Raw genomic sequence first — 12,422 nt, forward strand, 5'->3', positions numbered from 1 at the left:
AGCCTTTCTTTTGCTACTAAGAACTTGCGAGGACCCTCCTGAAACCGTGAGAGATTCAAGGAAGTGTGCAACACCCAAAGTGTCGCAGTTTGGCTGAAGGGTTTGCCCTTCGTTTCACCTTCCTTCTTAACAGATTCCTAGAGCAAAATATTTCAGGTATTAGGAACTGCTAAGGTTGAACGCAGCTTAAAAAAAACACCCTCTTGTTCCAGAAATTAACTGAGCGAACTGCAGGCTGCATAAGCTTCCTCGATCCACGGCATAACAGCCTACGTACACGTGGGGCTTGCACACCTCATCGAAGTAGCCTCTGTGAGCCAGGTTTTTCTGTGTTTCGCTTATCACACACCACCTGTGAGAGGCTTTTCTGCAAAAACCTCCCGCCATCCTTTTCAGAGCAACACATCGGTCTCCATGCAGCACCAACCTCTAAGCAGAGGTTTATATGCTGTTTTATATTCATGTGTTAGGGAAGAAGGGAGGAGGAGAGCATCGTTTTGACACTGCGTGCAGGAAGAATATCACTGAGCCTGTCATTACTGACCTGTGGATGATCTTGCGCTCTCCGGATTGTGCGTGGGAGGGGAAGTTAAACAGCATAGAGATTCCTTAAGGAAGCCCTCATGCAATCCATTCTGAGCTGTGAAAATGTTAACCTTGTTTGGCAAAGGGAAATACTGCTTTTTATTCGGAAATGGATAAGTTCAAAAGCCCCTTCTCTTCATGGGAGAAGAGCAGACACACTAGGCAGGAGAAATAAAGAGTCCATAGCTCTGCGACTGGTCTACAAGCTTTCTATAAAGTTTTTGTTTTGTTACTTGACTCTAGAACTATTTGTTAGATTTATAAGTTCAAAGCCTGGCTCTTAAACTGTCTAATCCTGTGGTGCTAAGTAGGAGCATGCAAATCAGCTTAGTAAACTATCTGAACACAATACGTTAGACTCCTTATGGCATCTGGAGGGAGTGATCACAAGATTGAGGTGATTGCTTTCCGTGGGCTCCGCTATGCTAATCAGTAATGCTAAGTTGGGTTTCCCTTTCTCTCCCACTCCACCATCTCCCTGTAGAACATTGCTTTTACTTTCAGCTGGTTAGATCATCCAGGGGGCTGAAGATTTCCTTGCTTTTCTACCGTGCTGTTAAGCAGCAGGATTGCATGTGAAGGAGAGAAAGGGCAAACTCACACCACATTACCGTCATGGTTAATTTACAGACTAGGCACCCCGTGAAGCAGGTAGTAAAGAGACACCTTTTCCTTGGAGACTAGAAGAACCTATGCTTACTCGTAGTGTTTGAATTTGCAATAGCGGGCAGCAGGGTTGTATTGGAGTGCTGGAGACTACGGGAGGACAATTAGTATGTTTTTAATTTACGGCATTTATACGTCCTGAAACTGAAAAAAATCCTCTTCTAATCCAGGTGCCTCTTTTATACTGCAGTGTGCCAGTAATTCTCTCTTGTCCAGCGTAACTTTTTCCTCAAAGGTGCTGGCTAGTCATTGCCTCATTTGGTGTCAGTCCATGGTAATTAATGGCCAACTTTTGGGTACAGCTTTCTGTTGCACCTAGGAGATTATTTATGTTTGTGCAGAGTACCCACCATGGCCAGGCCATGCTTCACATTGCTTTGCACACTGGGCAGATGCAAGTAACGGCCCAGAAAATACCTGGCGACAGGGAATCGCATTCCGGGACAAATGGGTCAGGGTTCTTTAGAAAAGTTACCTGGAGTCTGTCGTACTTGTAAAACAAAAACGATAAAACCAGCCTTTGTCTTACTGTTCCCAGAGCCCATCCCTGCTCTTTCCTCATGGCAGCGAGACGGCTTAGACTCAGATGAGGCTCGCCTTTCCCCGCAGGCCGGTCGCTTAATTCGCCAGCTCCTGGATGAGGACAGTGATCCCATGCTGTCCCCTCGCTTCTATGCCTATGGACAGAGCCAACAGTATCTGGATGATCCAGAAGTGCCTCCTTCCCCTCCCAATGCGCATCCCTTCATGAGGTGAGTTGTGATTTGCCTATGCTGACTCTTGCAGCCAGTTGTAAATGGTTTGTACAGTTGCATCAGGCAACATCTCTTTGGATTGCACATGCCGGATAGCTGGGCTGTGTTGGGTTTCTGTTTCTCCTGATGAGAAACTTTTTAGAAGAGGTGTTGGTAACCGATCATTTCTGGGTTTGTGAATTAATATCTAGGTTGCTGCTTTGGCTGAAAGAGGCTGTCACAGTATTTTTTGCTATCTGTCATTGCAGAGTTAGCAACATAGTTTTCTCACTTCTGTGGGATTTGCCTTTATTTACACAAAGTTTAAGTGGCCTTCTCTGCAGGAAGATGTACTGTGGCTGTTTGAATAAGCTCTTGCTGCAATCTCTGCTCTTGATAGGAGGCGGAGTTCATCTTTGGGATCTTATGAGGATGACAGAGAGGACCTTACCCCTGCACAGCTCACCCGGAGAATACAGGGGCTGAAGAAAAAGATCAGGAGATTTGAGGACAAATTCGAAGAGGAGAGGAAATACAGAGTGAGTCTCTAGGAGTTAAACATTTGTATGGAGAGTTATGCCTTAGCAGCAAAGGGAAGGGACATGAAGGAAGTCTGTCAAACCTACAGAGGGCCTGAAAGCTTTTATAAGGGGGAAAAAAAGGAAGAAATGAAAAAAGCTGCTGCCCCCCAAAAAATAAAATGTACATCCATACCTTTCTAGACATTTCCTATACTATCAGTGCAGCACAAGAGAGAGCCTAATAAACTCAGAGGATTTTAATCGCTGCTTAAGACATTTTGCCAAAAACACAGGCTCAGCGTGTAGGAACAGCTGTGTTAAACTTGTGTTTGTTTATTTACTCAAGTTCAGTTTATAGGAAGCATAACTGCACATCTCATTTGCATTATGGTAATCCCAGGACACCAGTGCGTTGCACAGGAGAGAGAGCAGCCGCCTTTCCTCCTGAGCAAGGAGCCACAGTGAAGTGCTGCTGAGCGGTAGCAGTGTACTGTACTCTAATTATTCCTGACATGCCCTTCCGATGTGCAGAAAGCTTTTTAAGGAACTAAAGCTTTGCATGTGTGCGTCTTTGTTGATGATCTAAACCACAACGGATTGTACTGAAGGGATCTTGCCTGTGGTGGAAAAGACTGGAAAAAATGCCCAGAGCTTGCTGCAGCCTAGCATTTCGGTTGCTTTGGTGTCTTTGGATGTAAGGCAGCCTTTGTTTTGGATACATGCATCCTAACACTACTCAGACTGCTCTTGGTAAGATTCCTCTGGTTTGGAGGTGCCCTCTTGCTAGGAAACAATAGGCACAAGGATTCTGATGTGTGTCTGGCCCTCTGAGTCACTCCTGCTACTTAATTGAGTACCGTGACAAATTTTTGGGTTTTGTAAAGAAAATCAAACTCAGATGCCCCTGCGAGACAGTGCTGTGACAGGCAGGAGCAGTTAAAGCAATGAGCTGGTCAGAGGTATGCAGGTGCCAGGCAGAAGCCAGTGCCCTGGGTCCAAATTCTGTTGTACCTCTTTTTGTGAAACATGTTTGTCTCAGTGGGTCTCTCCTGTTGGTTTAACACAGACTGAGCATGACTGTTCTTTCCTCCTAGCCTTCTCACAGCGACAAAGCAGCCAACCCTGAAGTGCTCAAGTGGACAAACGATTTGGCCAAATTTCGAAAGCAGCTTAAAGGTGAGCAGCCACCACTGGTGCACCTTCAGGGGGCAGCTGGACTCTGCTTCGTTTAAATTTGATGTTAGGCAGCAATCCTATCACTGTCATATTTTATAAAAGAAAAAATATTCACCTTCCCCCAAATGTTCCTGTTCAGAGTCAAAACTGAAGATATCGGAGGAGGACCTTGGCCCTGTTGTGCGTCAGCGGAGCAATACGCTCCCCAAGAGCTTCGGTTCTCAGCTTGAAAAGGACGATGACAAGAAACAAGACCTGTCAGATAAATCTGCCAAGCCTGCTGTGGAAGTGACCCTTGATTCTATCCAGAAGAAGCTTCAAGAAAAACGAACAGAGACGAACCGACCTGAAGATATTAAGGTACGGTGTAGGCAGGTCAGATTTAGTCCTTTAAGTACAAGCAGGTAATTTGTAGCTGGAGGGTCCCTAGTGAAAGCCCTGCAGTCTTCTGCAAAGACCTGTTGTCACAAAGTTTCTAATCTTTACTCTTGGCTCACTTGCCTCAATTTCTTTCCCTCTGCCTTTAGTATCTGATTTTTTTTTTCCTAGAACCCAGTTTCAATTGAACATCATTGTGTGTTCTTTTTCTGATCCTTGTATGCTTCAAGTAATGTTTCTGAATTATTGCAATGTTTCCTGCCCTGTATTTGGCTATTTATGTTCCTATGTACAAAGGCTTTGCAAATTCTAAGTCTTCCAGTGATCCTGGAGATTGGGTCATCTGTTTTCTGCTAGTTCACTCCAAAGCTGAATGCTCTTCTCACCGGGCATTTTATCTTCAGAGTTTCACGCTGAGATCTATTAGCTGCTGTAATCTCTGAGGGTTATCAGCAGGGAGGTCTTTGTGTCTGATGTGCTGGTTCCTGAGGCTTGAGCAGCCTTGTAAGTGAAGTCCTTGAGTCTGCTGACATGTAAATTATGCAGTGCTTTGAATGAGAGGGGCAGACAGCGTTATCTTTGTTTACTAGATCTACAGAAGAAGAAGATACACGAAGTGTGCTTGGCTGTTTTCTGACAGTAGCAAGAATCCACAGCCTGGCTGTTTAAAGAGGGCCTGTGACAGCGGGGAGAAGGCTTGGTGTCAGGCAAGTTCAGTGGAGGAGCTCTGGCAAACTTAGTTAGGAAAGCCTTCTCCAACTGTTTGCCCTCTTTTTGGCTTGGCCCCCTCAGCATGTCTGCCAGAGCTTTTCATTGCATAGCAGCATTGGCAGAAGGAGATGGTCTGACTGCACTTCAGTTCTTGGTAAAGTGTATTTGTGACAGTCAAAGCAAAGGTGGCAGACTTTAGAAGAGCTACTGGAGCTTGTCTCAGATTTGGAGAAAAAGAGAGAATGAGTAGAGTTTACGCCTCGGATCTTAGCTGAAGAAGAGCCACTGTCATTAGAAGTTGTGTGCTGTTGTTTATTCAAAGCACACTGATAATTTGTAAATACCCTTTAGGTACATAAAATGCCTTCGTATGCAAAGATGATATGACTTTAATCTGCCTGCAATGTGTGTAGGGTGCCACTCCCATTAACAGTCTCTTTGGCACTATAGCTGGGAAAAGAGGACTGGAAGGCAGAAGTGAGTCTTCAATAATGAAAAAATGACATGACTTTTGTTTAGGCCTCAAATCAGTATGTTTGAGTCCAGGAATTTGACTTTTTTTTCTTCCCCCTCTCTCTCTGTGCCACTTTTCGTAGGACATGACAAGAGATCAGATAGCAGCTGAAAAAGTGGCTCTTCAAAAAGCTTTGCTGTATTACGAAAGCATTCATGGCAGACCGGTAGGTACAGCAGTGTTTTTTCAGAAGTACATCTTTATATGTCTTTGTCTGTGGTAAATGATCCCCTTAATGCTCCTTTGATGTCACAGTCACTAGAACTTCTTGCTGTTAAAACCATGTGTGCATCCTCTTAATCCATCTCCCTGATCCTTCACTACTGCTGCTTCCGAGGAGTCTGTTCTCAGCGAGGTGATGTCTGCCCGCAGTGCTGGCCTTGGCACCTATCTGTAGGACCGACCCTACAGCTGAATGTGCATTTTTTTGACATCAAACTCACTGGAATCCACAGGCATCCAGTTTGTGGCCTGGCGTGCTCACCAGCTTTGCCGGGGATATGGTCTATGGGGACAAGTTGTGTGTAGTCCCTCATCCAGCCAGGAATTTTGGAGTTTGCTAGTGTTAATGGCTAACTAGGAAGACAGGTGTGCATACATTGCTCCTCCTTAGAGGAGATGCAGTGTGTTTGTCCTGGCACCTTGCTGTTTGCAGGGAGTCACCTGCACCCTGCTATTTGCACAATCCTCTTGTGCCAAAGGATTCACGAAACACTTCGCATCCTCAGCATCACAGCATAAATTGAGAGGAGATTTCATTCTTCCTCTGAGAAACAGGTGTTTTCCCATGTTCATGAGATTTCTTGCATATTTGATCTTAACAAAAAAAAATATGTGTGAAGACAGAGAATTAGGTATTCTGTCCTATCGATCCTTACCGTGGCAGAAACACGGTGGTTTCTAGGCCACCAAGTTGGCTTTGTATGAATCCCTCCTCTTCCACTGATCTTTGCTGCCAGCTGTGTAGGTAAAGTAACAATTTCAGAGTGATGCTAATTCCTTGAGCAGTGGCTTGGAAGCAGCAAATTACTGCTTATAAAGAGTAGTTGATTAGTGCAGCTGCCAAATCTGTCATTCTATGCAGGGGATTCCTGATCTCTTCCTTCCTTTTGCTCCTGAATTATTTCCTCCTTTGTTGTTTAAAAAAAGTCTCGCTAATTTGTTTAAATGCCTTCCTGAAGTGCTAATATTGTAGAGTCATGTATACCAGCACCTGAAAACGGGGTAGTTTTAGGAGAGGACATGCAGTTTTATTCTTGTGTAAAATAGCAAAAGGCTGGCACAGGGGAATCCCCTTAACCTTCCCTGTCTTGTCCATGAGACCAAGTCTGCCTTTGCTGCTTTTGCAATGATATAAGTCAACAGGTGGCATCTCGTTGAAGTGAACTTGCTTAAATCTGTTTGAAAAGGGAGCAAGCCCAGAGCCTGGCTTGTCAGCCTGACAACATACCATTTTTTTTCCTTCCCCTATCTTATGCTTTATTTATACGACTGCTTTTTAATTTGTTTTTAAGTAAGCAGTCTATACCTAGCAACACTGAACTGCATGGCAAAGAAGACTGCAGCTGATCAGCTTTTGCTGTTCCCAGCTCCTGGCACTGCAGCGGTGGAAAAGTACTGAGAGCTTGAGGAGAATGGAGATAGTTCAGCCAAGTGTTTTTTTTTTTCTTAAAGATATTTAACTAAACAAGAAAAACAATGGAGCTCAGATTTATTGTGCCACTGGGTCTTTCTGCACCAGTGATAGATGAACCTGCAAAGGTGGAACTGAACTGTTTTAGTTAGGCCAAAAAGTCCATCTTTGCAGAAATTCTCAGGCTGCTCTAACAATGCAAGCGATGGTCTGTTCCTCAGCTGCTGCTCTTCTGCCATGTGGAGCGTGCCCCAGAGTTGTGTCAAAGGCTCCATCATTCCAACAGTCTTTTTGCATTTTGACATTCTCCCAAAATATACTCAGGTGTTGCCAGTGTTACTTAGTGAGACAGTTTGCCCATGTGCTAAATGTTTTCTTTCAGAATCTGCTTTCTGTTAAGTGTTCCTATTGTAAGTTTGAAGGCCGGACTTGGGCCCCATACACTCAACTTCCAATGCCTAAATTAATCCTCTGTGTCCTTCTTCCATACTGATATTCAGATACTGAAGCGTGCCGTTTATTTTTTCCATTTTTTAACATACCTGCGGATTTTTTGCCCATTCCAAGGCTTATGTTTATTTTTCAGTACAGAATAGTGCTATATGTGTATGCAAACCTCACGAGGTTCAACAAGGTCCTGCACTTGGGTTGGGGAAATCCCAAGCACAAATATGGGATGGACAATGAGTGGATTGAGAGCAGCTCTGTGGCGAAGGACTTGAGGGTATCGGTGGGTGAAAAACAGAATAAGAGCCAGCAATGTGCGCTCGCAGCCCAGAAAGCCAATCACCTTCATCAAAAGAAGCGTGGCCAGCAGGCTGAGGGAAGTGGTTCACCTCCTCTGCTCTGCTCTTGTGAGACCTCTCCTGCAGCCCCGTGTCCAGCAATGGGGCCTCCAACATAAAAAGGACATGGACCTGTTGGGGTGGATCCAGAGCAGGGTCATGAAGATGATCAGGGGACTCGAGCACCTTTGCTATGAGGACTGGCTGAGAGAGTTGAGGTTGTTAAGCCTGGAGAAGAGAAGGCTCCAGGGAGACCTTATAGTGGCCTGGCAGTACTTAAAGAGGGCTACAGGAAAGCTGGGGAGGGACTCTTTTATCATGGTGTGTAGTGGTAGGACAAGAGGTAATGGTTTCAAACTGAAAGAGAGCAGATTTAAATTAGATATTAGGAATAAGCTCTTCACTGTGAGAGTGGTGAGACACTGGAACAGGTTGCCCAGAGTAGCTGTGGATGCCTCATCCCTACCAGTGTTCAAGGTCAGATTGGATGGGGCTCTGAGCAAGCTGGTCTAGCAGGAGATGTCCCAGCCAATGGCAGGGGATTGGAACCAGATGATCTTTAAGGTCTCTTTCAACCTAAACGGTTCTATGATTCTATGATTTATTGACTTTGAAGTATCGTTAATTGAAGGTTTGGTTCTCAGCATAAGCCTCAGCCTAGTCTTTTTTTTTTTTTTTGTACTAACTGACAGAGACTGTCTGAGCCAGCAGTAGTGCTGTGCCTCCTGTTCTACTAACTGCTAACCTAGTAAAGCTAGCAATAACACGCAACGTGTAACAACATGCAACATGCAACATGTAGCATGTAGCACAAATCACGTGACACACAACATGTGACACGTAACACAACATATAACATAATGCGTAACACGCAGCATGAACACGTAACGTGTAACATAACATATAACATAGTGGCTACCCGCTTTTTCCAGTTGTATGCTTGATTGGTTGCAGAGAAACATCCAAAGCTGGAGGCAACTTGCGAGCCAGTGCAATTGAATGTGGAACTCGACACAGCGAGGGCTGAGCGAATTATTTGGTGCTGCTCACGTCCCTCTAATCCCTGCGAGCTGCTTACTCAACAAACAGCCAGCTTGAGGCTGCCAGGTGTCGGAGCCGGACTGTACTCTGGAGGTGTGGGACGCACAGGCCTTAGAGCTCGAACTGCCCATCTATATGCCCCTTGTAAGGCTTGAGGATGTTTGCATCGAACCCAGGAAGGAATAAAAAAAGTCTTCCCTTTTTCTTCCCTATTTGTCTGCCCCCAGCATAGGAAATAGGCTTGATTATCAGGAGGAAGCTGCTACCTCCAGATTCGTAGAGTTCATCCCTGCCATTCCCACTCCTGGCAAGATTTACTCCTCTGCCTCTTGCAATCCAACACCTTCTCCTGCTCCAGAGGGAGGATGTGAAAGCTTTAGAAAGCTTACTCCAGTCAGTCAACTGGACAAAATGAAAGACAGTTCATTTTACATTTTCCTCCCTGTCTCAAGCTGTATTGCCTTTCCTCCTATTTCTAATGCAGAAAGGGAAACTGTACAAAGCTCTCTAGGGGTTACAGTGTTGATGTTGATTTTTATGTGGTAGCTTTTGAGATGCTCTGGTGATTAGCAGCTGTAAAAAGCCTTGAGAAAGATAGGCATGACATTAGAATCAGTTAAAGCTTTCCCTCTGAAGAGCTTTATAATCTAAAGCTAGACAAAGATCTCCTGGAAGGACAGCTGTATGTTGTGGGTTGGACAGTGCTGGACACAAAGAAAGATCATAAAATTGGTTCTGCTGAGTGTTTTGTTTGTTTGCTTTCTAACCCTAATATAACAAAACATTGAAGAAATAAACCTCAGCTTCCTCACAAGTGCTTAGTTGGACAGACCTTTGCTTTCCCACGCTAGCTAGTGCCTGTTAGGTCTTCCCTTCTTTTGCACTGTCACTGCTACTGAGATTTTTGATTTAACTTGGAGCTGAAAGAAAAACAGAAATTGACACTCGCAGTTTGTAAAACTGTTGAATTGAGGAGGAAGCGCGACATGCAGCTGGGAGGAGTGGAGTTAGGGACAGAACAACGTAAGGAAGGCTTCAGGTGGGCACAGCACTAGTCTGCCTGCTTTGTGCCATGCAGCCCTGGCACCTTCATCCCTTCTCAGCTCTGTGGTAACTTCTCTACTGCCGGGTTGCTGGGAGGAGGGATGGAGAGCAAGGTTAAGGGGTTAAAAAGGAAATTAGGAGGAATAGCCAAGTTGGAAAGTCAGCTTTTGTGAAATCTCTAGTTTAACCTACCCTGGGAAAGTCTCCTCACATTGCAGTATCCAGTCATTGCAGCTCCTTGCTATTTCCGTAGTTCATAAACATTGCCTTTGAGGTCCCAGCCGTGAGAATAAGGGTGGGAAACGTCATGTGCTTAAATTGGTAGACGTGACTATAAGCACAGACTGCTGCCTCTGAGGGTCATTTTGTGCTGTGGACATGTAATACCTAAGTTGGTCATTTAAATCACGTGTCTCATACAGCCACGCAACAAGACACCCAATGATTTGGGTGCTGCTTCATCTGGCACCTGGGACAGGAGGTGCAGAGATGTACACAAGCACTTTCATTACTGGTTTCGGGGCTAATGCTGCTAACCTGTCATCCTCATGAAATTCCCTTCAAGCCCCCTCTGACTAACAGCGGTCACTGGCATGTGCATTATAGGGTGGAGTATCTGCTGCAGGCTTCATGGATCTCGCTTCTTTTTCCTTTCCAGGTTACAAAAAATGAACGACAGGTGATGAAGCCGTTGTATGACAGGTATCGCTTGGTCAAGCAGATCCTCTCCAGAGCCAGCACCATCCCTATCATTGTAAGTAGAGCATTCTTTTGGGGGCTGTTTGTTTGATTTCAAGCTGAGGAAGAAGGATCACCACACTTTGGCATACAACACCATCACTGAGGCCAAGTCACAACCTCTGTTATCACTCAAAGACCAAGCAAATGAGTGAATCAATGACACACCATGTACTAAAGTTGGGCAAAGCTGGTCAAGGGTCTCTAGTGCCCACTTCTGAGCCATGGGGCACATCTCACCTTGTGTCATTTCTCCTCTTTCCATTGGGCTGCTGCTGTTATTTCATCATCTTGTGTTTGGCTACAGCCTCACTTCCCTTTTCTTACCAATCCACTCTAAGCTCTAGGTCTTCCACACTGCTTGGTTACACAGGATTGTATGACAGGAACACAGGGTCCCACAGGAGATGCCAGTCTGCTTGGATGAGAGGAAGGGCCAACAGTGTCTCAACACTTCATTTGTATTCAAGAGAATCCTGCAAGTGGTGGATACTCCCTCATGCGACGTGGTGCTTTGGCAAGGAGACACTGCCACCAGCAAAGAATCCCAATGCTCCCCTCTAGGGAGCAAATGCACTCTCTCTAATTCTAGACAGCTGGCGTAGGCCAGTTTTTAAAGATGATTTGATCTAAAAAGTACACACAAGGTACTTCTAGCCTATCTATTGAAAGAGAATTGTTTTATTGTGGTTCCTGTTTACTCCGTTATGTATGATCCTTTACTTTATTTGCTGTTTCCAAGCAGCGCTTACGTCCTGGCCACTTTTTGTAGACAGCCAGTGAAGTGAACGGACTGGTAGAGCATTACCCAGTGCAGTCAAACTGAGAAGTGGCAGAGTTTTTTCTGCAAATTACATGAGGTGGTCCTGCATTTAAAACAAAAAAGCTGTTCTTCCTTGAATATGCGAAGTTCTCCCCAAAATGTGTGCTGTGAAGAGGGTGCTGGCAATTGAGAAGGGAGAAACCACATAGCTGTGCACAGGCAGTTTAATGCACAGCTCTCAAAAGAGAGCTTACGTCCTGTTTAGACACAGAACTAGAATTGCACAGTGGCTAACAGAGGAGAGACAAGACTGGCTTTCCCCACCCTTTGAGTGAGGACTGAGAGACTTGTACAGAGGCAGGATACATTTGAAAATCCATCTCTACATCCTTAGGCACTTCAGTGGGAAATCAGGCTCCTGGAAAAAGCAAGCCTGGAGAGTCTAGGGAGGCTTACACCGTAGCTCTGGAGAGCCAGCTGAGAATTGTGTGTGCATATAGGCCCCAGGCTGAGAATTAGTTTGTTGGAGCCTTTACTTGGTAATTCCTGCTCAGCTAGTATTCCAGCATGCAAGATTTTTTTTTCTTAAAACAATTCGGCAGTGATGTCCCTTGCTAAGCATCCTTCTGGTTCAGGGCGTTTGCCAGCCATGTTTTTTCTTCTTTAAGAAATGGATTTTTCCTGATGGTCCAGCGATGAGCTGAGAGTGAATGTGTGGGTGAGAATGAGCTGAGAGCAGGTGGTGGAGGAGAAAGGGGTTCATAATGTAACATACTTGTTAACACCTGTCACAGGGTTCCCCCTCCAGCAAGCGGAGAAGCCCTTTGCTGCAGCCAATTATCGAGGGTGAAACAGCTTCCTTCTTCAAGGAGATAAAGGTGAAGACCTCCAGCTGCTAACTAATTGCTCAGTTTGCATCAATTTTCCCCTTATACCAATGAAAGAGAATGATTGATTGATATTTTTTTCCATCAGTGTTGATTTTTTTGCAGTGTCCTGAAAAATCAGTAGCTGCTTTAAGCCTCGCCAGTTCTGATCAAATTCTTCCCTTGTTATAGATAAGACTACAGTATTTCCTTGGCTTTGCATTCTTCCCCATCCTTCTCCTTCCCCTTCCACCTGCACATAATATA

The 12,422-nt window shown here is 45.0% G+C and overlaps 1 protein-coding gene across 1 annotated transcript; it reads left to right on the plus strand.

The window, feature by feature from the left end:
* Positions 1-1,698: 1,698 nt before the first annotated feature.
* Positions 1,699-12,188, plus strand: LOC104278415 (protein FAM13A-like). The gene is made up of 7 exons (XM_009875385.1): positions 1,699-2,003; positions 2,386-2,524; positions 3,601-3,682; positions 3,822-4,042; positions 5,368-5,451; positions 10,447-10,542; positions 12,084-12,188. Exons 1-7 carry the CDS (start codon positions 1,699-1,701, stop codon positions 12,186-12,188), a joined length of 1,032 nt encoding a protein of 343 aa, XP_009873687.1.
* The last annotated feature ends 234 nt before the right edge of the window (positions 12,189-12,422 follow it).

Source organism: Apaloderma vittatum, unplaced genomic scaffold (assembly GCF_000703405.1).
Source record: "Apaloderma vittatum isolate BGI_N311 unplaced genomic scaffold, ASM70340v1 scaffold23190, whole genome shotgun sequence".
Taxonomy (NCBI): domain Eukaryota; kingdom Metazoa; phylum Chordata; class Aves; order Trogoniformes; family Trogonidae; genus Apaloderma; species Apaloderma vittatum.